Source organism: Chelonoidis abingdonii, chromosome 2, assembly GCF_003597395.2.
Source record: "Chelonoidis abingdonii isolate Lonesome George chromosome 2, CheloAbing_2.0, whole genome shotgun sequence".
In the NCBI taxonomy this organism is placed as follows: domain Eukaryota; kingdom Metazoa; phylum Chordata; order Testudines; family Testudinidae; genus Chelonoidis; species Chelonoidis abingdonii.
Window position 1 is genome coordinate 13,865,406 of NC_133770.1, and position 26,666 is coordinate 13,892,071.

At 46.2% G+C, this 26,666-nt stretch overlaps 1 protein-coding gene across 1 annotated transcript; it reads left to right on the forward strand.

The window, feature by feature from the left end:
- Positions 1-7,152: 7,152 nt before the first annotated feature.
- Positions 7,153-24,715, forward strand: LOC116827935 (cryptochrome DASH-like). Its single transcript, XM_075061934.1, is given in 12 exon segments — positions 7,153-7,221; positions 8,653-8,825; positions 10,924-11,039; positions 12,989-13,118; positions 14,393-14,541; positions 15,648-15,736; positions 17,234-17,307; positions 19,564-19,653; positions 21,528-21,607; positions 22,456-22,515; positions 24,146-24,303; positions 24,677-24,715. Coding segments are annotated over 12 exon segments (1,227 nt in total).
- Positions 24,716-26,666: the final 1,951 nt, after the last annotated feature.

Consider the following 26,666-nt stretch of genomic DNA (forward strand, 5'->3'; position numbering starts at 1 on the left):
AATGTCCTGAACACATTTCATAGGTTTTAAGGCCAGGAGGGACCATTATGATCATCTACCCTGCTCTCCTCTATACACAGGCCATAGAATTTTCCCTTGTGATTCCCTCATTAAAACTGTATCTTGTAGTTGAGTCAGAGTGTACCTTTTGGAAAGATCCAATTTTGATTTAAAGACTTCAGGTGATAGAGAATCCACCATGCAGAGGCAACTGCTGGTCAAAGTGAGAAGGCTTTGCTTGTTACAGGGAGAATGGAAAACTGGCATCCTTTTTGGAGCAGAGAGGTAGGTGTCAGCAGAACAAAATGTCTTTTGTTCTTACGGTCTGCATCTGCCAGAACGGAAAATCCAGGCATGAAAAACACTACAGTCCAAGGATCACAATGCCAGTTCTTTTGCTTTCTATATTTGGCACAAGCTGCTTTTCACCCCCACACTCCATGCACACACCTATGATGTGCTCATTTACAGAGCACAGTTTCATAATAACCCATATGAGCATGGGCTGGGGAGGGGAATTACATACAGAACCAAAGGAGAGCAAACAGTCACATGCATAAAAGAAGAACCTAGCCAAATACAAACTGTTATAGCCAGGAAACTAAAAAAGGAGCCTATTAATAGTGTCTAATGCCTTAGAAACTTCCGGTTTGCATATGAAGTGGTATTTGGCTATGTCATAGGGTAGGTACACCCCATCGAAGGGTGTCAGATTGTGGGTGTTAGCCAAATGGGTATTTAATGCTCCAAGTGGCCTGGGTCTATGTAGTAGCCCTGCAACTCAGGACAGTACGACTCAATGGCCAGAGTCAGTAAGGCTGTCTTTCTGCAGCCAAGTTCATCCCGCCGGGCATCAACCCACCCTTCTCCCACCAGGTCCCAATCCAGACGACTTCTACTTCTATGATCAGTCCCAGTCATCCATTACTACAGTCCCATTCCCTGAGCTGCTTCCTTCCAATGCCAGTCATCTCAGCCTCCACTGTCTCTCCACCAGCAGTTGTCTGGGGGTCCACTGGAGTCTTAACCCAGCTGACTTCTGTGCCCTGGCACTCCAGCAGGCACCTGCAACACAAATTTACTCCCATAAGTGATCAGCTCAGACTGAGTTGAGCTACTCCCTTTTATACTCTGGTTCCAGCAGGCGCATGCGGAGCAGGGGTGAGGGGAATGTGGCTTCCTCAGCCCACAGCATTCGGTTAACCACTGTTTAACTGGTATGGGATAGGTACACCCCATCACAGGCTATTAAAAATGCATCTGATGTTAAAAGTAAGCTGTGAAGGAGATAAGCAGATGCTGTAATGGATGGGGCACTGCAACAAAACACCAAAGGTCTGGGTTCTATTCCTAGCTCTTCTACTGACCTAGGAGAAGTCAGTTTCCCCTCCCCCCCATCTGTCTTGTCTCTTTAGATTATAAATGCCTCAATCAGGGCCAGCTCCAGGCACCAGCCCAGCAAGCAGGTGCTTGGGGTGGCCAACGGAGAAGGGCGGCAAGTCCGGCAATTTGGCGGCGGGTACCTCACTCCCTCTCAGAGCGAAGGACCCACCACCAAAGACTGAAGCGGCGGCAGGAGAGCTGCAGATTGGGATGGTGGCTTTTTTTTTGTCCTGCTTGGGATGGCAAAACCCTTGGAGCTGGCCCTGGCCTCAACTCAGGGATTGTCTCTTATTATGTGTAGGTAGAGTGGTTAAAATGGGCCCTCTAGGCACTACTGTAATATAAATAGTAATATAATAAAATTTGCATTCTTTTATTTCTTTATGGAGTGTACAATTAGCCTAGATTTTTCTCCTCCTGGCTTTTCTTTAACCCCAGACATATCAAGTCTTGTCTTGTTTATTTTTGCTGGAGTTCTCTTTAGAAGATTCAAGGAGTAGGTCTGAAGCTTTCTCAGCCCATAACTGAAGGAAAAGAGGGTACAATATTTAATTACAGAGCATATTTTTTCTTTGTCGGGCATCTTTAAGTGTCATTTTAGCACAGTGATAGAAACAGACTGACATCTTTCTGTGAATCAGCTGTCCTCTCAGCACAGGTGAACCCATATTTCCTTTGTTTTGAGCAATTTGCTTAAAAGGATATTTATCAGACTGGTAACTCATCACCACTGAGGACTGAACCCTGGATCTTCAGCACCAAAGATACAGGTCTATAGCACCAAAGATACAGGAGAACTCCCTGAATGCTGACACTAGCCAGTGACAAATGCTTCCTATGGAATGAACAGAACAGGGCAATTATGAGTGATCCAACCTCAGTTGTCCAGTCTTACCTTTTGGCAGTTGGAGACCTGGGGACACCAGGAACATGGGACTGCGTCCCTGATCATCTTGGCTAATAGACATTGATGGACCTATCTTCCATGAACTTGATGGACCTATCTTCCATGAACTTATCTAATTCTTTTTTGAACGCAGTTATACTTTTGGCCTTCATGACATCCCATGGAAATGAGTTCCACAGGTTGACTGTGCATTGAGTAGGAAGTACTTCCTTTCGTTTGCTTTAAACCTGCTGCCTATTAATTTCATTGGGTGACCCCTGGTTCTTATGTTATCATCATCATCATTATGTTTCCATTACACTCTAGCATTTAGGGCAGCGATGAAACTCGTCCACTCCTGGCTGTTTCTAGCAAGTCTTTCAATGGTTCCCCAGCTGTGCCCCATATTTTTCAGGTCGGCTTCCACAGCTCTTCATCATGTTGTTTTCGAGCGGCCTTGTTTTCGCTTGCCTTCAGGTGTCCATCTTATTGCCACTCTGGTGATGTAAAGGAGTAAATAACACTTCCCTATGCCTTTCCTCTGTACCATTAATAATTTTATAGATCTTTATCATATCCCCCCTTAGTTGTCTCTTTTCCAAGCTGAACAGGCTGGTTTTTTTAATTTCTCCTTGTATGGAAGGTGTTCCATACTCCTGAACATTCGTGTTGCCCTGCTCTGTACCTTTCCTGATTCCAATATATCTTTGAAATGGGGCAGCCATAAGTACACGCAGTATTCTAGGTGTGGGCGTACCATGGAGTTATATAGCGGCATTAGGATATTTTCTGTCTTCTTATCTATCCCTTTCCTGATGGTTCCCAACATTCTGTTCGCTTTTTTGACTGCCGCTGCACACTAAATGGATGTTTTTGGAGAACTATCCACAATGACTCCAAGATCTCTTTCTTGACTGGTAACAGCAAATTTAGACCTTATCTTTTTGTATGTCTAATTTGGATTATATTTTCCAATGTGCATTACTTTGCATTTATCAGCAATAAATTTCAACTGTCATTTTGTCACCCAGTTTTGTGAGATTCCTTTGTAACCCTTCACGGTCAGTTTTTGACTTAACTTTCGCGTAATTGTGTATCATCAGCAAAGTTTGCCACTTCATTGTTTACCTCTTTTTCCAGATCATTTATGAATATATTGAACAGCACAAATAGCAACACAAATCCTTGGGGCACCCCACTATTTACCTCTCTCCATTGTGAAAACTGACCATTTATTCCTGCCCTTTATTTCCTGACTTTTAACCAGTTCCTGATCCAGGAGAGGAACTTCCCTCTTATTCCACTACTGCTTACTTTGCATAAGCCACTAGGTGGTGTCATGATCACAAGTATTGGCCTTCCCTTGACTGTTACATTTGCAACCCAAACATTGCAGCACTGAGAACTGGCCTGTAAACAAAAGTGAAACCAATTTAATTTATTGTTATTATCTAAACTGAGGGAAATATAAACAGAGCCTAAACAGTGACTTGTAAACTGGATTTTTAAAACTCCTTCGCTTCTAATTACCTATGGTGCTATTAGTAACATAGGAAGAGACATGCACTTGTCCACAATATACGATTCTTTACCTAACAGTGTTGCTTTAAATGGATGAATTTATAAAACTAGCTATCAGCTCTGCCTTTCTTTTTTCCAATCTGAGCTGTGGGAGATGAATCAGTGTGGTTCATATATAGGGATATAATATGGCAATGCAGGGAAAAGAAGGAAACTAGGGAATTATGAGTCACATGGAAAATCAGTATCATTTCCTTGTGCCAGCCACTGCAAAGAGCTTTTTAAGGATCTTGAGGGTCTGGAAGAGTTGGTGCTCAATATGGAAACAAAACAAGGACTCTCTGCTTGATGCAAGTTGTGTGTCACAACAGCCTAGTATTTCTCTGAAGCATCCAGGAATCAAGATCGGGCTCCGTTGGAAAAATAGAATCAATGGAACATTCCAAACTTCAGGACTAAGGCCAGATGCCCAGGTGAACTGCTGCAATTCACTTTCTGGATTCCGCATCCCGGTCCCCCTCCCAGTCTATGATCCTAACCCTGGGCGCCAGTGAAGTTCCTCTCGAGGGGGTGGGATTTGGCTGAACACCCGGTGAGGTAGGTAAGGAGTGTTGCACAAATCCCTTTGTTACTAAGTATAAATGTTGAATGCAAAATGGACTTTGAGAACAATTCTGTGAGTCATCTGGACTCTGAGTAAGGGATGTGTCACCAATGGGTGTCACAGCTGAACCCTAGAAGCAATGGGATGAGGCAAGCCAATCACAGTTATTAGTGATAGGAATAAAAGACGCTATTGATGCTCAGTAGTGACCAGTCGCTTTTAACAAGCTTTAATAACGATTTGGTGAGGTCCCTAGGAAGTTGGCCTATACACCAATGGGTTCTGCTTTACAGGGCAAATCTTTATCAAGGTCCCCCAGCCTGAACCAATAAGGTCCTGTGCATGCAAAGACCAGACCTGGGGAATCCATGCCACTGTGATGCACCTCTGGGTGGGGTGGAACAAACCAGAGAGCTAGGAGTGAGGCGCGAGGTGCAGGACCAAAGATCTGTTATTGCTATATTGATCCACTGCTCTCCATAAGGGAGCAGGCGATACTAGAGCAGCTCCACAGGCTCTCTGTGGCCCACTTCCTCCCACTCCTCCTCTTGGGTTTGCGCCCACCCATGGCTAAAGGATCCTCCCCAAACCTCTGGGGAGGATCCACTAAGCTCAAATAATTACGGGGGAGAGCAGAAAAAATAACAAGGACAGATGTGAAGGTCAAAGGGTCAAAAGTAGGAAACCTGAAGGGGACACCAAGCAGAGAACCCTGGACAGCGCCCACTGCTCCTCAAAGGTGTTGAGGGAGCCAGCGTAGGCTGCCTAGAGGAACTCGGGATGCGTGAACGGAGAGAGAATTGGAAATAGGACCCGTGGTCACAGAGAACCCCCTCAGCCAACATCCTTGCCCTGGTGTTGTAGATTGCCACTTTGGCCATCACTAGAAAGAGGCTGATGAGAGAGTCTCATGAGTTTGTGGAGCCCTGGATAGGGTGTGCATATACGAGAAGATAGGGGGAGAAGTGCGTCCAAAAATGCAAAAGTAAGTCCAGGAGGAGCTGAAAAAGGGGCTACAACTTGGCCACTCAAGGTAAACATGCGCCAGGGTCTCCCTCACACCACAAAATGGACAGGCATCAGGAACATGAGTGAGCCACACCAGGTACGCGCCCAGGCTCATGGCTCCGTGAAGGAGCCGCCAGCTAATATTCCAGGCTGGCCGTAGAACCAAGGAGGAATATAGGCCGGCCCACCGGGGTTCCTCACCCTCAATAGGTGGTAACAGGTCCTGCCACTTAGTGTCAGGGCAGGACATGAGGGTGAGGAAATGGAGAGTATAGAGCATGAGCATTACACATGTGCCCTTGGCACGTTCAAAAGAGAACCAGCTGCAGGCTCCTCCCCCTCCTGGAAGGTCAGCAGGCAGCTTGCCTGCTTAGACTATGCCCGGCTTTCCCAGGTGTGGCCCTAAGTAAAGGCCACAGTGGTAACACAGCAGAGCCAGCCTTCAGTGACCCTACCGAAATGTGGGGCTTTGTTTGTTGTAAGTTCGGGCCTCTTTGATTGTTGCCCAGTGGCTGTCGGTGGGAAGGTGGGAGCAGGGGAGGGATTATCCAAGGCAGCTAGTATTTGGATTGGTTTACAGTCGTAGCTGAAAAGCTGACAACGAATATTAAGGCCGTACACAGGGCCTTGATCAGGGATGCTCCATCACAGAGGTACCCAAACTTTGACCAGTGAAAACTTGCCAGGAACCTGCTGAAAGCATTCCCTAATATGCATACCACGGAGGAAATTTCAGCCATTCTGTTCTGAGCTGTGGTGACGAGGTCTATATGGAGACTGCAGGGCCTGGATGGTGAGAAAAAGGGACTCCTTCCCTTGGATCTCCTCCAGATAGCACAATATCTTCTCTTTCTGGTGCCATGAATACGTTAGTGAGCGTACATCAGCACAGCTGTACCGATGCAACTGTGAGATTGCTTGTGTAGCCACTCTTTGCCAACAGGAGAGGCCTCTCCTGTTGACATAATTAAACTACCTCCAACAAGCGACAGTAGCTATGTCGGCAGGAGAGTGTCTCCCGCCGACATAGCGCTATCCACACTGGCACTTCTGTTAGTGTAACTTATGTCACTCAGAGGGGTGTTTTTTCAGACCCCGAGTGATGTAAGTTATTCTGACAGAAGTGCCAGTGTAGACATAGCTTAGGTCTGTTTTCCAAGCTGTCAGTGTGGGTAGGGAATGCTTTGGTGTATGTTACTTTTATTGCACGGTGTGCGTTGCTGCCGTGTATCTATCCCTCTCTGAAGGTTTCATACCACTGCCCAAGGTCAATAGCAGGAGCAAACCTCATAGGGGACTTCATAGCATCTCTGGCTCTTCTTTTTCAGGGGGAAAATCTCTGTTTGGGATATTTGATTTGATTGATTTGTTTGGGAGTTTCAGATAACGCAATCATCATTAGACTAGAGCTACCCTGAGGCCCTGCTATGTGTGCCTTCAGTGTTGTGGGGCCAGGGTAGTTGTAGGCCAGAATGGGAAAACCTGGGCGCTCAGAGTGTCTATCTGCATTTGGACACTGAGAGGCAGGTGGCCCAACCTTCAGGGCAGCTGGAAATCAGGCCCCGGAAGCGTAACTGTCGGAACCGTGGCCCCTCGTGTGTCGCCCTGCCCTGTCCCTGCAGCGGGCTAGGGCACACCCGACGGGCTGGCCTTGGCACAGCGGCGGCAGGGGCCTGGCCAGGGCTCTGGAAGACAGAGTGGCTCTTCCTCCCAGCCGGGCAGCTGCGGGCCGGGGGGGGCTGCCCACAGCATGTCGGGGGCTGCGCCGAGGACGGTGATCTGCCTGCTGTGCAACAACCTGCGCTACCACGACAGCGAGGTGGGGGCAGGAGGCACCAGCCGGCCTGGGGGCGATGGGCGCGGCTGCAGCCCACTGGACACTGGGCTGGGCCACCCCCTCCCCAGGCGCTAAGCCCTCTCGGCCCAGCCGGCAGCCCGGCCCCAGGGCGTGCTGCAGCTGTTTTCCGTGCTGCCCGCACATGGCTTTCTGTAACCTGGGCGCCTCTGAGCTCTGTCCCCGCGGGCCTCTGCTGAGAGATGGGGTTGGGGTGCTAATCTCCGGGCATGAACTGGCTGGGGGACCCTTGCCTGCTGCTGAGGCCACAAGGGCAGAGCCGGCGGTAGGGTTTGGGGTGGGGTGGGGGCAGTGAGGGGGCTGGCAGAGGGTAGCAGGGCCTGTTGGGTGTGAAAAGAGGCTCTCTGGTGTCCCTGAAGACAGTAGGAATGAGCCGTGCATAATTATAATCTGCATTGCCCCAGGAAATCCAGGGGTTAGGATAGCTGAGATGGTACTTTGGCAATCTCATGTCTTGTGCCCGGTATTTGTTATAGCACCAGCCATCCAAGCACATTGCAAACGTCACCTCTGGGATGCAGGGGTGGGAGCTGTAGGGATCTTTGGAGGTGAAAGGCAGAGCTCTGAGCTGCACAATGCTACCAGCTTTAGGAGCCCAAGTGTCAATGCAGTGTCCTGCGTGATAAGGGGGGAATTTAGGGAGGCCAGTGGCAATTGCCCAGGTTGGAATTTGACCAGCGCTCTGGAGATAGCACCACCCCTATTACAAATATTGCCATGGGGGCTTTCATTCCCTGTACTCTGTCCCTGACCCTTATTCTGGATGCTGCCCACACATTTTAGCCTGTTAAATTAGGGCCACCTTTTAACCTTTCCTCCTGCCAGCAGAAGGTCTGAGAGTCCAGCGGATCCCTGCCCAGGGCAAGAGTGGGGATGGCATGGGAGAGTGCCCCTGTCACTGCCTCATTGGCCCCAGGGCCCGTGGTAACTGCGATGAAGAATTCCAGCTCTGTGCATGGGAACGGGGGGACTGGAGAACAGCAGCATTCCCCAGTTAGCCTTGAGGCACTTCTGTGGGGATGTGATTACTGACTCAGTAGCCATGGACATACCTACCTTTCACCGCCGTGCTGTGTAAGCCCCTTTGAGGAAGTCTCCAATTTTTATAGCTGGCACCTAGATAGCAAGGTGATAGACACATTGGGGCTCTGATCTTGGTCTCTTTTAAGTCAATGGGAGTTTTGCCTGTAAAGTCTGTGCAGGATCAGGCCCTGGAAGAGAGAGAGAGAGACACCCTATAATATAATAAAACTATAGTACAATATCCAGTTGCATGTCTTCCTTTTTCATTGAGAGTTTGAATAAAGGAAAATTGAAATGATGCTGTGAATTGCTGTACAGAAAGAGAACACGTGGCGCACTGACATCTTTAACTGCTCCTCTCTGTATTTCCAGGTACTACGCTGGGCTCAGAATAACGCAGACTATGTCATTCCTCTCTACTGCTTTGATCCAAGACAGTACCTAAGAACCTATTACTATGGTTTCCCAAAGACTGGGCCTTATCGACTCAGATTTTTACTGGAAAGCGTGAAGGATCTAAGGCAAACACTCAAGGAAAAAGGAAGGTACAGAGGGGATTTGTCATAAACATGAGTCTGTTTTATTTTTTAACCCACTTTATTCTTCTACCTCCTCTTCCTTAAAGCTTGTCTGTCCTATAGAGCAAGCAATGCTAGTGACAACCATGTTGCTAGTACTGTAAAAACACAGGAATTCCCATGCTAGCCCAATAACCTGTCTCTGGCAACAGCCAGCACTAGATGTTTGAGAAGATTATGCAAGAAACTCATGGTCAGCAGTTATGGGATATCTATCTAAGGTTCTTGTATTATTACCATAATATCTGAGCACCTTACATTATATAAAGTAATTATTCTCACAACACCCCTGTGTGGTAGGGAAGTACTTTTATCCCCATTTTATAGATGGAAACTGAGGCATAGATTGGCTAAGTAACAAGAAATCTGTGGTAGAGGAGGGAGTTGCACACTGGTCTCCCTAGTGTCCAGCCAGTGCTCTAACCACTGGACCATCCTTTCTATCCCTAGGGAGTTTCATCTCGTGGTTGACTTGAGCCCTTAATGTACAAAAAATGTTTTCCCAGAGCAACATGGGCCATGGCTTTCTATATAGCCCATAACTCGGTGGTATACCACTGATAACACAGTCCTCAGGAAAATCTTGTCCATGCGGGTCAGGGAAAGTTATTAGGATCTAAACTCTTCCAAGCACCTATTCCTTCATTTTGTTATTATCACAGCAAGATAATGTTAGTCCTTGGGTAGCAGAATATGCAGTGGCTGGCTTGCAGTGGTGACAGGTTATGGAACACAACACCAGAAGAATTCCTTTAGGTCTGCAATACACTATGGTCTGTGAAAGGGATTATGCTAGTTTAAGGAGGACTAATTAGAATCCGTAACAAAGGTAATTAACCGGCCAGTATGTGTATGTGCCACTGGCCTGTACTGGAGAGAATCAGAATTGCTCAAACAGGTGTGATGGTGTGTGACTGACTCACAAAGGCTACATATAAGACCTAACATCTCTGCAGATAAGAGATTCCTCTTTAGCTCAAATGGCAAAGGTATCTGGTTTTTAAGAATGTTCAGACCTATGCTCCATCTGTTAATATTTGACATGTCCTTTCAATGCCATAGTATTAACAGACCAGATCGTAACTCTCCCTCACCTTAGATCAGTGCATAGTGGTGCCTCCCCAGGCCTAAATCTCTCAAGTCCATGTTGAAGGGAACAACCATTTCCACAGCATGTCTTTCTGTGCCCCCCACTGAAACCCAGCCAAGCCCTTTCTTATAGCAGTGTTTTGGCATAACCTAAGCATTGAGTTTAAATTGGATCACTCGATAATTGCGTGTTCTGTTCATTCCTTCTGAAGCACCTGGCATTGGCCACTGTCAGAAGACAGGATACTGGGCTAGATGGACCCTTGTCTGACCCGGTATGGAAATTCTTAAGTCCTGACAGTATCACTTTAACTATGACGGAGCTACCCAGGGTCATTGCACTGCTTTCATAGAATATCAGGGTCGGAAGGGACCTCAGGAGATCATCTAGTCCAACCCCCTGCTCAAAGCAGGGCCAATCCCCAGACAGATTTATGCCCCAAATCACCCCCTCAAAGATTGAACTCACAACTCTGGGTTTAGCAGGCCAGTCCTCAAACCACTGAGCCCCAAATTGTGAGAACTGCAGGCTCAGCTTTATAAGCTCAACAGATACTTAAAAAAAAATTAAGTATTTGCTTGATGTTAATCTTTCCCCCCACGCACCCAAAGGCATGTTAGGTGCCTCACAAATACAAGTGCAGACACTGACCCTGTCCCACACGGTCTGCATTCCACAGGTCATAAACAGTGAGGTCCATGTGCAGATGAAAATGGGGGAAAGGAGAAGAAAGGACAAGAAAGGCAATAATAAATATTATCTCTTTTTTTATGCTCCTGCCTCTCTCTGGCTGTATCCAACTGGTGTATCTTGTCTCATACTTACACTGCAAGCTCTTTGGGGCAGGACCATCTTTTTGTTCTGTGTTTGTACAGAGCCTAGCACAGTGGGCTCCTGGTCCATGACTGGTCATACAAATAATAATAATGAATAATAGTATCAAGCCTAATTCATTCCAATTTTGTGTGTCCGCAGTAATTTAGTGGTAAGCAAAGGGAATCCAGAAGATGTGGTTCATGATCTTATTACACAGCTGGGCACCATGTCTGCTGTGGCTTTCCATGAAGAGATAAAGGAAAGGTTTGGCCCGTGTTGGCTCAGCATAAAATTGGCAAGACCTTTTAGTGCAAGGCAGTATTCGACTTGCTTGGCCTGGGAATTCAGCGTCATAGATGTTCTCTGCTACTGTCATATCATTAACCCTTTGGAAGCTGGCTGATTCCCAGGGAGGTCTTAGGTCCAAGTGGCTGATGGGAGTCAGTTGTGGGTGACCTATAGGGGACACAGGATACAGGGTGCTGGTTGTGAGTGGGCACTCTGAGGCACTGGGATGATTTAGTTGAGGATTGGTCCAGCTTTGAGCAGGAGGTTGGACTAGATGACCTCCTGAAGGCCCTTCCAACCCTGATATTCTATGATTCTAAAGCACGTTCTGGATGCTGGTGGACAGAGCTGGGCTGAGACTCAAGGGTGGATCAATATTCTCCCTCCGACTGGAAACTGCCTTGTGCCCCTCGAACTGCAGAAATGATAGGCGCACGCTGCCATGCCCTGGCTCCTTGCTCACACTGGGAGCCAGCAGGCAGGCAGGGTGCAGCGGGAGCAAGGAGGCCCCAGCAAAGAGCCCAGCATAGCTGTGTATAGGGAAGTGGAGGCAGTGAGGGAACCCCTGAATTCAGACAGAGAATGATGAGGAAGCAAAAGAGGAGAGACTTGTCTTGATGGTGGCATGTCATTCCATTGGCAGAAGTGGAGCTCACCAGTTTCTGTCCAGCAGATCTGGAGGAGGAGCTCAACAGGAGAATAAGGAGTTGACTGCTCTGATGTAGCAGCTGCATGGGCAAGGAGGGAGCAGCAGGGTAGTTTCCTGCAGTCAGAGAAGTAGAAGTGTCAGGATGATGAACAGGCTGGCGTGGAGAGGCCACCACTGCCCTCTGCTGGTTGGAATCAGAACTGCCCACCTATGTGTCAGAGGCCAGAACAGGGCTGAGGAGGGAGCCAGATATATGGTTTGGGGCACTGATGGGGGCTGTGTCAGCTTATCCTCAGTGAGCTAATTGTTAGTGGCTATTGGAAACTTGCAAAGTCCCTAGCCACCAATCTGAATTACAGCAACAGCTACAGTTGCCAACCCTCCAGGATTGGCCTAGAGTCTCCCAGAATCGGCATTGATCACCTGCTGACTGTTGAAAGCAATCCAGGAGATTTTAATAGGATATTTTAAGGAAATGACACTATGTCAGGCTGGAGAAAAAAAATCTCCCGGAATAGCTTCAGTCAGAGTTAGCAACCCTAGCCACAGTCCTTGGGAAAGCCAGAATTTCATGCCTTTGCCTTGACCTGGATTTAAAAATCCATGAATGCACCCAGCACAAGCAGCTTAACTCGAGTTTAAGATCTGTCACAGCTGTGCCCTCCCTACTTACCCCATCTCGTCACATCGACTCCTGACTCCACCAACGGCGCCTGACTCGACCATCCATGCTGCAACTCTCTCTGGGCCTGATGCACAGCCCACTGCAGTGAGTGGAAAGAGTCCCCTGGATATCAGTGGGCCACTGACCCAGTCCTTTATGCCTTTTGCCACATTGCCCTCTGCACATGAATTGCCCTTCTTGAACTGTTCCTCTTCTTCAAATTCCTTCCCAACAGCCAACTCTGCTATGATGCCTACAAGAAATTGGCCAACTAAGAGCTTGTTCCAAGGCCTGTGGGCTCCCATTGGCTACCTTGGGTACGGGATCAGGCTGTAATAGTGGACAGGTCGAGGGACAGCTGGGTACAGCTGATGTGTGTTGATCTAATAAATGAAACCCAGGATATAACGTCTGTAGGAATTGTTGGCATTTTGGTTGTGCTCATCTCTTAATGGGAGGGTGCAAGCGATTGATGCCAAAGCCAAATCTGGCAAAGGGGAGGACATAGGAGCGAGACTCAGTGTGCATGAGGCACCCCAGACGCACTCAGCTGTGCGTCCAGCTGCATGTTGGCTGCGCAGACAGAAGAGAGTCCCACTGCTTTTGTCGCCATTGGTGCTAAGTGACGAAAGAGGAGCTGGACATGGAGAAGGCACTGCAGCGGGTGTGCACTCAGCACGGGGTGAAGATCCAAACCTTCTGGGCATCCACCCTCTATCACCAGGATGACCTGCCATTCAGACACATTTCCAGGTAGGCTGGTCTCCGCCTTCACTCTGTGCCTAGGGGTGCTGCCCATTCTCCACTCTGCCACTGCATTCACTGCAAGTTCAGGGGGCAGATCCGCAGACAGTGTCAATTGTCATCGCTCTGTTGTCTTTAATGGAGTTATGACAACAGCTGAGGCTTTGCCCAAGGGGTCTCTTGGCTCATCTGTACCAGTGTGGGGTGGGGGGCTGTTTAGCTCACCTGCACCACATAGGAGGGAAGTGGCATGGCCTGTTGGCTCACCTGCGCCAATGGGAGGGAAGGGGAAGCGCCTGTTGGCCCACCTGCACCACAGGAGAGGGTCAGGGAGGGGCCTGTTGCCCCTCTGTACCAGGAGGGGAGGGGCCTGTTGACCTATGTGCACCAGTGATGAGAGGGGCATTTACTTATTTATTGTTTTCTCCTCCCCCTAGTTTGGTCCTTTTGCTTCTTTGTTTGTCCCATGTTGCCCTGGTGCCCACATGGCTGGGTTACTGCACTGCCCACAGGGCAGGGCTGAGCTGTTGCTCACAGCTTGGTCATGAGGCAGTGGGGCGAGTGCTGTTTGTGCTCAGAGTAGCCCCCTGCACTGAATGCAGTGGCTAGATAGGAGCACCCTGACTTTGCACTGGCAGTGCTGCCCTGGCTTCTTTCAAACCTGCTCTCTGAGCCCCGCACTGATGGTTTCTTCCCTCCCACACTCCTGTGCTGAGGAAATGGGGAAATCCAGATCATTTCATCCGCCCCCCCATTTTACCACATCTGCCAGAGGTATCCCCCCAAGCTGCTTTTCTGGTGACAGAGATTGGCCCTCAGCCTACATGGGGCTTCCTTAACGTACATTAGGGACTGAGAGATAACTACCTTTCCTCCTATTTGGAAGAAACCAGTTTCTCCCTTGGTTTGGTTGCAGACTTGATAGCATAATATATATGTATATGTAGTATTCCTCATACAGTTTTTGTACATACAATTCATGATTATATTAATAACCAGTGTATCAGCAACTTTCATTTGACACCTCACGCGGCATTCTATATAGATAAATACTCTGACAACGTGTTTGGTGTAGTGAGTTTGTCAGGCCTGACTGGAGTTGCTGACAGAACATTGGACTTTTTACAAATAAGCATTAAAGGGTTCCTAAGGTCACATGCTCACAGTTAAAATATTCACCCTGCCCCTTCAAAGACTTACTGCGTTGTGGTAGTGTATTGCTGTGTGGAGAAAGCCGTGAGGGCCTGTTCCCTGTGCAGTCCTAACTGCTATAATCCACACAGGTTGCCTGATGTCTATACCCAGTTCTGAAAAGCAGTGGAGGCTCAGGCCAAAGTCTGTCCCACTGTGCAGATGCCAGATCAACTAAAGCCTCTGGCCCCAGGGGTAGAAGACGGATGCATCCCCCTGCCTGAGGAGTTTGGACAGAAGGGTGGGAAAATGTTGCCCCAAAACAATTCAGCTGCTGCTGCTCCCATTGAATTCAGGTGGAGTTGAGGGTGCTCAACAACTCTGCAAATCAGATCTCAAGGAGTTGCATGGGGAACACCCAAAAATGGAAGCATCCCAAACTAGTGACCACTCTTGAACATGTGGGCTACATGTTGCTCTGCCTCTGTCTACTTATTTTTAAAAGGGAATAATTATAAAGAGTTTTGAAGCTAAATTTATTAACTTGATCAGTAATAGTATTTTTATGGACTTAGGAACCCGAGGCAAGAACCAGGACCCCATTGTGCTAGGCACTTTACAAACACAGATCAAAGAGATGGTCCCTGCTTGAAGGAATTTACAATCTAAGTAACTGGAAAAGGCTGTAAATGGTTTGGCTACTTATGCATTAATGTACAGATTTGCCCAACAATTTAAAACAGTCAACCAAAAATGAAATACTTTCAAAATTAACTTCAATTTTGAAAGGAAAGATCTTAATGTTGATAAGCTTTCACTTATACACACATGGAGCAACATATAGGAAAGGGGAGCAGAATGTGTGATGGTTGAGAGCAGAGACTAGCCCCACCTAACATCATTACTGAGAATGGCTGTGCCATAAGCCAGAGAATGTTCACATTAATCCCTGGAAAGCTATGTAGGATTAGCTGCTGAAATGGAACTCAGACTCCCAGTGGTAAGTGCTTGCAGACCCCTGGATGGCAGGATAGAAGGACAAAGCACTGTCACCTCTGGCAACATCTCAGAATGTGTGTAGTGACATCCTCCCACTGGATGGGCCATCAATGAGCATTGAACGTGGTACATTCATGTTCTAAAAGCATAAGTCTCTTCCACCTGGAATAGAGCACCTTCCAATGCTAGGAGACTCGGAGCTCTCATTTGCAGTCCTGCTGCTTAAAGGGGTTACATAGAGGAAAGTTCCCATTCACTTGTTACAGAGACCATTGTTTCCATATTGACTCAGCAAGACTCAAACCCATAGCCCTGAAGGCAACTCTCCCTTGGTTTTTGAGCTCCCTACCTTTGAGCTGCCTCCAGTGGCTCATTTTCATGTTAACAAGCTGGTGCTTTCCACTGCAGATCCCCTGACTGATCCGCAAACAGCCTTCCCCTGCAGCAAAGGAGAGACCGAAGACTTAATGAGGCTGCAGCATTATTTCTGGGATATGGTAAGTGAGTGCATTTTCTTGCCAGTGTCCTCTCCCACCTCCTTCTGTCACAATGATACTGTAGTGGGGCAGGAAGCAGTTTCAACTCCCACTAGGATTTCCTTATTGCCTGTGTAGCACTCTTCCTTCATAGATCTCAAAAGGCTTTACAAAGGAGGTCAGCATCATCATCTCCACGGTGATGAGGAAACTGAGGCACAGGGATGCAAAGTGACTTGTTTGAAGTCATCCAGCAGGTCAGAGCCAAGAAGAGACTAGTGCCCTTTCCACTAGGTGTCACTGCCTAGATTTAGACTAAGGCCCTGTGTACTTCATGACATCAGTGCAACATGATTTTCTTGTGTAGTCTATTGTGCACCAGGCCCCAGCACAGATTAGTTGGTAAAGAAAGCAGAATATCTTTATCTAATCTGCTGCTAAGTGTGGAGTAGATATCCCCCTCTGTGCCCAATCCACAGAGATATGGGTCTGTTACAGCTCTCATCTTGAGAACCTAGATCTTTAGCTCAAGCTGCAGGGGATTTTGCTTTCACCTCAGCAGGGCCCAGGAGTTGGTCAGGATGGCGGCTGTCGTGTTTCTGAGACAAATAATGGGCAAACCTGTTCATTTTTCCTGTGCAGGTAGGAGAAGATTAGCTCAATCTCAGTCTTTTTCACACTCGTATAATGATCGTGGTGCTACTTATTATGGATCAACACTTAGGTGTCCACCTTACTCAGGTTGGGTTCCCGGTTGGTGTAGAGCTATCACAGCTGACCCTTGTACCCCCTCAGCCTCCAGCACAGAGACCATGTCAGGTTGGGAGAAGTGGCTGGAGCGTGATGCACTGTGGCTTTGTGTAGCTGGTGGTACTGGTACTCACTTGGTCACTGTTAGCCCAGTACAAGTTAGAGCAGCCCATAGGCTGCTGTAATATGCACCAGAACTGGGGACCAGACAAAATCAGGATCCCTAGCACCCTCTTTTATCCCCACTTCGATGATGTGGAACCAGAGAATCTGGCCCTAGAAATGCAAATCTGGATGGCATGGGTGTAGTGGAGATCAGGATGTGACCCTTTATCTGCAGCCATGGGGCAATCAAAAATCAAAAGAAATTGCTTCCAATCTGATCCTCCAAATGATCAAGGGGCCAGGCCATCAGCTATCGCAGCAACTGGCTTTTGGAAATTAGTCCTTGATTCAGATTTGTTGATTGATCACTCCCAGTAGGGATCCATGAGAATATATTACCATTGTGCTTGTAAAAGTCTACTACAAAGAAAAGCAGGAAGCAGAATTTATTACACATAATTTAGGAGCTGTAATAAAAATTACTGAGGCCATTAAAATATTGTGCATCAGAGGAAATAATTTGACAGCAGAATAATGCTGCTAGACAGTCACTAGAGGGAGCACTGCCCTGCACAAATATCTGTCTCACACATCCAGGAAAGCATAACTTGCCGGCTGCTTATATAAGGTTTTATTTTTTTTTCTTTTTTATTGCTTGGATAGAACCTGGTGGCATCTTACAAGGAGACTAGAAATGGACTGATAGGAATAGATTATTCAACCAAGTTTGCACCGTGGTAAATATTCTTCCTTGATTTCATTTGGCTGTTGAAACATCAATTTTGGTTAGCATAGATCTGTGGCTGTGGCTGAGATGCTCTTGGTTCAGCTTATTGAAGGTGGGATGCAGAGGCAGCTGTAAAATGCCTTTATCCCCTGGCCCCGATCCTATGTTCAGTGGCTGAATCAGTGCCCCAGGGCAAAGTAAAATAGCCTCAGGGCTGCTCCACAGCATGCCTGTTGCTGACAGCCCACAAGGGACTGTTGTTACTGCAGGGGCTTGCTGAGGAATGGAAATGCTGGGGCAGTGCCCACTGCACTGAAAGCTGGGATTAAGTGGTGGCATGGAAGCCAGGCAGAGGCCATCTTCAACTGGCCAGATCTTCTGGGTTTATGGCCACCCTGCGCTGCAGGAGTGGTGCAAAGCAACCAGAGGACATTAGAATATCTGATCTGTGTTTTTTTTTTTAAAGGCATGATACTTTTTTATGTAGGGATCAATAAGCCTGATCCTGGGAGGTACTGAGTTAGCTCCAGATTTACACTGCATAACAGAGCCAAATTTGTCCTTTTGTTTATGGGGCTTTAAGGGGGGCGTGTTAAGTATTTGATCAGTTAGCAGTCAGGTACAGGATTACCAGTATTAAAGGCTCCCATTTCCCTGACCAAACTGCAATCAAAGCATTTTTTTTCCTAGGAACATTCTTGTGTTTTATTAAAATCTAGAGAGGCAAGGTGGGTGAGATAACGGTTTTCATTGGACCAGCTTCTGTTGGTGAAAGAGATGAGATTTCAAGCTTACCCTCTCTAATGTCTTAGGACCAAACCGGCTATTACCACACTGCGTATAACAATGGAAGTTATTAAAATCTGGTATTTCTCCTTTTCAAATTGGGATCTATATTCCATCTGTGAAGACCGGTGCCACCTAGTGGCACTTTAATGAGCCACTACTTTGTATCATTAAATTAGGCTTGAATAAAGACTGGGAGTGGATGGATCATTACACAAAGTAAAACCTATTTCTCTATGCTAATTTTTCCCCTACTGTTACTCACCCCCTCTTGTCAACTGTTGGAAATGGGCCATCCTGATTATCACTACAAAAGTTGTTTTTCTTCTGCTGATAATAGCCCACCTTAATTGATTAGTCTCGTTAGAATTAGTATGGCAAAACTCATTTTTTCATGACCACTGTGTATATATATCTTCCTACTGTATTTTCCACTACATCTAATGAAGTGGGTTTTAGCCTATGAAAGCTTATGCCCAAATAAATTTGTTAGCCTCTAAGGTGCCAGAAGGGCTTCTCGTTCTTTTTCCTTTGTAACAGGATGTTGTTTGCATGAATTCTCATTTATTTTTGGTAGCATCCACAATGAGCTAAGTGCTTTCCAAATAGAATAAGGATGGTCTATGTACTGAGGTGCTCACGCTGTACTATATGCTCCAGAGCAACATCAGTCACCTCTCTGTGTATGTAAGAGCCGTGGGATGGCATTTGGAGGATAAAATAGTAGTGGCCAAAGAGAATTCCAGCCAGTCACATTTTCCTGCAGCTACGAATTAACTTCGCAGATAGAAATATTGAGCTGGTCAAAAACTTGGGAAAACTTTTTGGAAAATTTCTCCATGGTTTTTCAAAATTCATCAACTTGTTAAACATTTCCACTAGCTCCATTGACTGCCCAGTCAAGATGCAGTCAAATAAAATTCATATAAATTCAAGGTAAAAGCACTTCTCAAATCCCTGCGGTTTTCACTATTGTATCCAGAATCAGCATGGCCATATAAGTACCATAGATAGACTTGTATTCAAAGAAGTGTTTTCCAATGGCTGGAAGAAAGGACTGGGAATTTGATGTTCTGGGTTCCATTTCTGGTTTTGTCACTGATTCACTAGTTAAATCCCTAAACCACTGATTAATTTGGGCAAGTCATCTAGGGCAGAATTTTCAAACTTACCTGTCTAAAGTTACCCATTTAGGTACTCAATGACTCCCATCACTGTGGAATCATAGAGGTGAATGAGTTTCTCCCTGTGAAGGAGGGATTATCACAACCATTGTGAAGATGAGTCAAAGAGAGATTGCATGACTTGACCAAGGTCATTCAGGGAGTCAGTGGCAGAAATGGGAACTCAACAAAGGTGTTCTGAGTTCTAGTCCAGCATCTTAATCACAAGGCAGTCCTTCCTTTCTCTTTGTATGTGCCTAAAGATCTCATTCCTTTAAAATGTACTGGCTTTTTAAACATTTTCCTTGTGTTTACAGGTTGGCGTTAGGCTGTATTTCACCCCGATATATTTATGAACAAATCCGGAAGTATGAAAAAGAGAGAACTGCAAATCAGAGCACCCACTGGTAGGACACAACCAGATCAGCATGGCTTTCTTTCTTTGAAAAGTACACTTGCATCTAGTTTGTAGATGGGGCTATAAGAGGAAATGATTCAGGAGTCAGGACTACTGTTTTTGATTAACATTAGTGTCTCCTCACCTGCCCTCTGACTGCTGCTGAGCCTCATTTGAGCTTCTGTTTCTAATATTGGTTAGTTGGCTTTGTTAGACTGCATTGGGCACCGAGGCGCTGGGTGTCTTATAAGTAGAAATGATCAGCCATTATTATTATTATGAGGAAATAATGGTTACTAATAAAAAGTAATAATTATAAAGTGATTCTTTCATCCTTCCCAAAGATGCTGTACAAATAATGAGATAAGTAAGACCAAATAATAATTAACAAACTAGATCATTCTGGAGCAAATGAAATTTCTCATGTCAGTAACCTGGGCAGGATCTGACCCCATATTTGAAATACAATCAGATAAAATCTGTCTGTCCTGCCTTCTTTATCAGACCTGTCACCCTAGTTTCTGAGACCCTTAACATGCAGTTTGTGGCTTTGGTCCTGCAAACACTTATGCATCTGCTTAGCTATTATACCAGGAATAGTCCATGGATTTCAGTGGCATTACTAACAGTTGTAAAGTTAAGTATATGCATGTGTGTCTGGAGGATCAGGGCCTAACTCTAGATGTGGTTGAGAAGATAGGGAAAAAAATATTGTGGATGTTTTTAAAAAATCATTTTTCTATTTTTGTGATTTAAAAAAAATGTTAGCAAGCTCTCTGGCTGGTCAAAAAAAACAAAAAGCATCTACGAAATTTATTGTCAGAAATTTTCAATGTTTTTCTTTGTTGAAATTCAGAATAGTTTGGTGGGTGGTTTCGCGCTGGCCAAAACTTAAAAAAAAACACCAAGTTACAAATTTCCAAAGCTCATGTGCTAGTTTTTTCCTGTTTTTTTCCAATCCTGTCTCTTGGATAGCCAATAAATGTACAGCACAGATACTATAAGGATAAACATTTCCAAGTGTGTGAAAGGAAATAATGTAAAAGCTAAACAGATCCCAATCACTGGAATAGGTAACACTGCTGAACACAAACCATCTGATAAGTGTGTGAGGTTTATTTTATCTGGTTTACGTGACTGGAGTTTTCTTGTGCAGCATTTGGCACAGTGTCCTGGCCTATAACCTAAGCCAGACTTCCAGAGAGATCTTGTGAGCAGAAACATCAGATGAGCAGAACATTCATGACCAGCCAGGGGTTGATGCTGGTCTCAGTGTCCAGGAGCCATGGCTTATAAAACCGGCTATTTGCGCATGGCTAACAGCTGACGTTACATGCCAGGCAACTGTGTGCACCAAGGACTTGATCCTGCTAGGTAGTGAGCACTCCTGAAAGATGCTGAGTGCCTTCAGCTCCTATTGAGGTCCGTGCTTAAACCCTTCCTCCTTCAGTAGAGCACTTAGGAATGTGCTTAAAAATATGCATGTGCTTTGCCAAGTCAGGACCTCAGCACCTCCCAGAAGTGCAGCTTTGAACCCCAGCAAAAAGCAGATTGGAAGTGGTGCTGTTCAAGCCTTGGAGTGGGGTTTGGAAAGGGATCTGCAAACTGCATTCAGTGAGGTCTTTTTCTATTTTAATCCTCATGATAAAAGTCAGGCCGATAGATTTTGTGCCTGGGCTGGTAACATGACCATGTTTGCAGAGCTGCCTGATTTAACTCAAACACGGGATGTTGTTAGTGACTGCCATTAGGTAAGCAGTGGGTGAAATCCTGGCTCGTTTGAAGTCAATGGCAAAGCCCCCATTGATTTCAGTGGGCTCAGGATTTCATCCAGCATTCATATTGATCAAAGGCAAACATGGAGACATGGCTGATGTGTTTTAGGGTCATATTCGAACTCCTTTGGAGGGATTACTTCCGATTTGTGGCCCTGAAGTACGGGACAAGGATTTTCTTGTTGAAAGGTGAGTTTATGGAGCACGCTTTAAAGGTGCGTTGATTTCAATTTCCATTCACTTTGCCATTTAATAGCCTTGGTGATACCAAAGGGGTTTTATGATCCGATTGTTTGGACCGTGGGCCTTACATAGGCAACCGACCTTGTCTTCCACTTAGGGAAATTCTTATTATTGTTCTAGCACCTAGAGGCCCAAACGGAAATGGACATGCCATTGTGTTCGGTGCTGTACAAACACAGAGAGAGTTTCCTGCCCTGAATATCTTGCAGCTCTGCCAGTTAGTTTAAACCCAATGTTTAGGTTTTATTAAGTTAAAGAATTGGTTTTACAAAGGCTGCAGAAGGGCATCATGAGATTTAAAAAAACCAATATGAGGGGAAAAGAATTAGCCTAGGCATACAGTTCCCTTACCGTATCTGCACTCCCAGCCCTGCAGCCTCATGCTAGTAAGGGAAGAGAAGCAGAGTACGGAATTGACTGGTGGGTTTTCTCTGTCCGTGCTGAGAGAAAAGCAAATAGCAAATGAAGCACGGAGTACAAAGGGAATCTGGTTTGTTTTTTTTTAATTTTCAGTTGAAATAATCTAGGTCTTCCCCTTGCTCCCCTAGCCAATGATCCCATTGGCTTCAGGGGAGCAGGGCCAGGCCCAAGAAAGTATTTATAACTGGAATTTTGCTTTCGACTCTAATTTGTAATCACTGTGGGTCCCTGAGGATCACCAGGAGAGCCGCTAGGCTGGCCTGATCCCAAACTGTAGTGGCTACTACGGCTTCTCATGTTGTCTTTGTGGCTTTGTTTATTCCTTATGCATATCAGTGCTGGTGTTCCTGACACTTAGTTCATTTCCCCAACAGGACTGCAGGGTAAAGAGGTGCCTTGGAAGAAAGATCCCAAGCTATTAGATGCTTGGAAAGGTCAGTTGAAACTGGGGGCCAGGCTCTGATCACAGTTATGTGGGGGTCAGTCCTGAGGGAAGTCAGCCAGATTTACACTGGTGTAATGCAGAGCAGAATCTGGCTCTGTAACTTAGACTCTGTTTAGCAATAAAGAGCCTTCTCTTGACTTCAGTGTGAGTGGAGGAAAGCTAGCAGCACTCTGCAGCCACTGAGCACCTCCCAGGCCCAAGGTCCTAGATGCTAAAGACCAAGTTCTGCCCTTGGAGGTACATGCACAGGTAAATGCAATGCATTATAGCTAAATAGATTGAACCAGAGAGGACATGAACCCGATGTTCATCTCTGCTTCCTTGCCCAGAAGGCAGCCTGCACCTGCTGACTGTGACTGGGGGAGTGTAAGGGAGAGAAAAGCTCCTAGAAGCCCCTCATGGTGTGCTGGGGTATCCATGCTGATCCTTGGGTTCCTCACTCTGCCTGCATCCTCCCCTGAGGGCATTCAGCGGTGTGGAGCAGGACATTGCAGGATTTATCCAAACTAGAGTCAGCCAGGGGATGCTGCTGCACGGAGCTGCTTCTCTCCCTGATATCCCATGCCCAGCGGTGTGGTGTCTGTGGGGAGGGCGTTTGGTGGGCCTGAGAGGGAAGATGCTAGCTGCGGGCCTGGGAGGGAAGATGCTAGTGTGGGCCGTTGTATCGGGATTTCCTTTACTTTCATCACCTCTGAGTAGGGGGATGATATGACTCATTGATTCTCCTTCAGCTCAAGTGGCAGAAGCCTGTCTTATCAGAGCTGCAGTTCTGCCCTGATGGAAAAGTCCTACAGAATTTCATAGACCACGATAACCTCTGCATGTTTTTAATCCTTCCTGTAGACTTTAATATTACGTACTCTTATGCCAGCTATAGTTTTCTATAGGAAAGCGAACAAACCTATAAAATAGATCTAATCCACCGTTAAATTCTGTAGGCCTTTAGGATCCTTTCTTTTCTTTTCATTAAAACTTTTTTTTGTCATTACCGTACATGAATAGAAAATATAATCATTCAAACTGATCAGTCATCCATTCAGGACTTAAAATCTATGAACTCATGAACTTATACCAATGTTTGTCCTTCTTAACATTAACCTTATAAATTCACATTTCCACACAAGCAGAATAAATCGTATCCATTACTATAAAAGAGTTTCCTTATATCTCCCCTACTAACACCACCTGATTTAACTTGCAAAGATATAACCAGCTGCCTTATATTTCTCTTCATACTGTTACCTTTGAAAGACCCATCTGTGTTTTCTCAGTCTCATTGTTTTCTCTTTATTTTGCCCAAACTGAAAACACGGTGACTATATGCTGTAAGATCTGATTGACCCTGGTATAAGACTATCCATCATTTTCTCCATCATAACGATTTCCCATTGCAAGGCCCTTTTCTACAGAGCCCTATTTAATTTTTATAGAACCCTAGTGTTATCATCTCTATTAAATTGTATGGGGCTGTTCCATATAAGAGGGTTCTATCCCTTATATTACACATGGGTTTGGATCCTACTCACTTGATCCAAGTAGATATCCATATATATGCAGCTGCAGATTGATTACAATTGATAGAGTAAAGATCCTGCACTCTGTGTCTCTTATCCTGGCAGAAGGAAGAACGGGGGTTCCTTTTGTAGATGCCAACATGAGAGAGCTAGCAGCAAGGGGCTTCATGCCCAACAGAGGGCGCTATAACATTGGCAGCTTTCTCACCAAGGACCTGGGGTTGGAGCGGAGGATGGGGGCAGAGTGGTTTGAGTACCTGCTGGTAAGACCAAAATCGACGTGCGATTGGGGTGGTTTGTTGTTCTCTTTGCAGGTGACTGACGATAGGCCACCTTGCATGGACTTTAAAGGAACAGAACTCCCTTTGAGTCCAATACCAGCTTTGCTCGAAGAAGGATCTTATAATTTAGTCCACTCTTTTAAGGGCTCTCTTGGTATTCGATTCAAGGACTTCGGTAAGGAAAGGGTATGTTGCCCATAGTGATGGTAAGGCTGCCATCAATTGAGATGTAGCTCTGATTCCTGCAGTGGGAATTTAGATCTTCTAATGTAATGAGAGAGGGAAGGTGGCCTTGTGGATAAGGCACTGGATTGGGACTCAGGAGAGCTGAGTTCAGTTTGTGACTGTATCACAGACTCCCTGTGTGACCACGGGCAAGTCACCTGGGGCCTGATTGTCAGGAGGGCTGAGTAGCCACAGCTCCAGATGAAGTCAATGGGAGCTGTGAATGCTCAGTGCTTCTGACAAATCAGGCTCCAACCTCAGGTTCCTCTCTGTAAAAAGATGGGGCATGTAACAGGGGGATGATACTTCCTTTCTCCCATCTTGTGTGTGTCTTGTCTAATGAGATTGTAGGCTCTTCAGGGCATGGACTGTCATTCAGTATGGGTTTGTTCAGCATCTGGCACAACAGGGCTCTGATCTTGGTTGGGGCCTCACAAGATAAATAATAGTGTAGAAAATGTTGTCTTATGTTACCTTATAAAAGCCCCTGAGAGGGGAAGATTAGACAAGGTAGCTAGTCTTAGGGGCTGATCCTGCAAACAATCACTGCCAGCCAGGCATAGTCTGGTAGAATCAGTGGGAAACTCGAAGTAGTAGGCATTATGCCTGGTCATGTTTGTAGTCAAGGGCTTTCCCTGAACGGGCGGCGGACCGGCTTTGAGAAGCACTGGCCTAGACAGAGGAGACTGAGGTGGCAGGAAGAGCTATGTTTGCTGTTTCAGCTGAGAAACACCAGTGACTGTGTCAGACTTCATTTGGCTGGAAATGCTAGTAGTATCTTGTGGGGGAAGGATAGCTCAGTGGTTTGAGCATTGGCCTACTAAACCCAGCGTTGTGAATTCAATCCTTGGGGGGGGCCATTTGGGGACTGGTCCTGCTTTGAGTGGGGGGTTGGGCTAGATGATCTCTTGAGGTCTCTTTCAACCCTAATATTCTATGTTTGACATAAACAAAATGACATTCAGAGGCAGGAACATGGGTGTCTTTTAATTCACTCGCTGTTTAATAGAAGCTTCTGCTTCTCTCAGTCAGCTCCCCCAGAACCAAATCCTTCACTAGCTGCATTGAACTGAGGCTTTTCTACTTTATCTGGTCCTCCTCTGCTCTTCCCTGACCCGGAGCTTGGCAGCTGCTGTAAACCGTTCAGTTGGGAAGGTGGTTTTTCACCTCCGCTTTGGTGGTTTCTGAATAAAAAGTGCCTAAGCCCCACCACACTGAGTCGTATCAGTCTGTGCTGGGCTCATCACCATGAGATGGAATCTGAGACTGTGAAGCAAACCTCACCCCTGGGGGCCCCTAAGTGCTACAATAATACAGAGGAATATTATGCCTGGGAGTCAGGCATTTAGTTACCTTTAAAAATTTGGTCTGTACCATAGACAGAGTTATACCAACATAAAAGTGCTTTTGCTGGTATAACTTATTTTGTGTGCAAAATCAATATGTTATACTGGTACGGGCAATTTTTTTTTTTGTAATGCGGATAAGCTTCATCTGCCTAGGATCTTTTGACAGCATAGCTGTTCAGGAATAGCTCTACTAGCAAGCCTTTTTCCAGTGTAGACATGGCCTCAAGTAAGTGGAGTTGAACAGGGAATTAATGCTGTAGATGTGAGAATGCCCCCTCATTGGCTGGAACCCAATCCTATTAAAATCAATGGGAGCTGAAACAGGCCCAAAATGACAATAAAATTATTTGACAAATGAGCAGGAGCATATATGCAACCTTGTGCATGGAATGCTATCACCACAAGCTGTTGGATATGTATATTAATGTTAATTTGATGATCTGTTCCAAACATAAACTCCATTTTCAATCTAGTAGAAACGTTAGGTGTAGCGAGGGGATGAGGAAGAAAAGTGGATGAAGAATCAAAGTTAAGACTGTGGCAAATTGCCGGTATTGTTCTCTGGGTCTCGTGCTTTCTCTTCTCTGGGGTAGGTTCAGGGCGCTATTGCTTGCCTCTGAACCAGTTCTTAATCACTCCCCTAGTGTCCTGGGAGGAGGGGAGTGGAGAGGGAGGGACCTGGGCCCGCCCTCTACTCCAGGTCCCAACCCAGGGGCCCTGGGGTTGTGGTGAACCACTTGACTAGCGGTTTCTTCCCCTGGGTTACTTCCC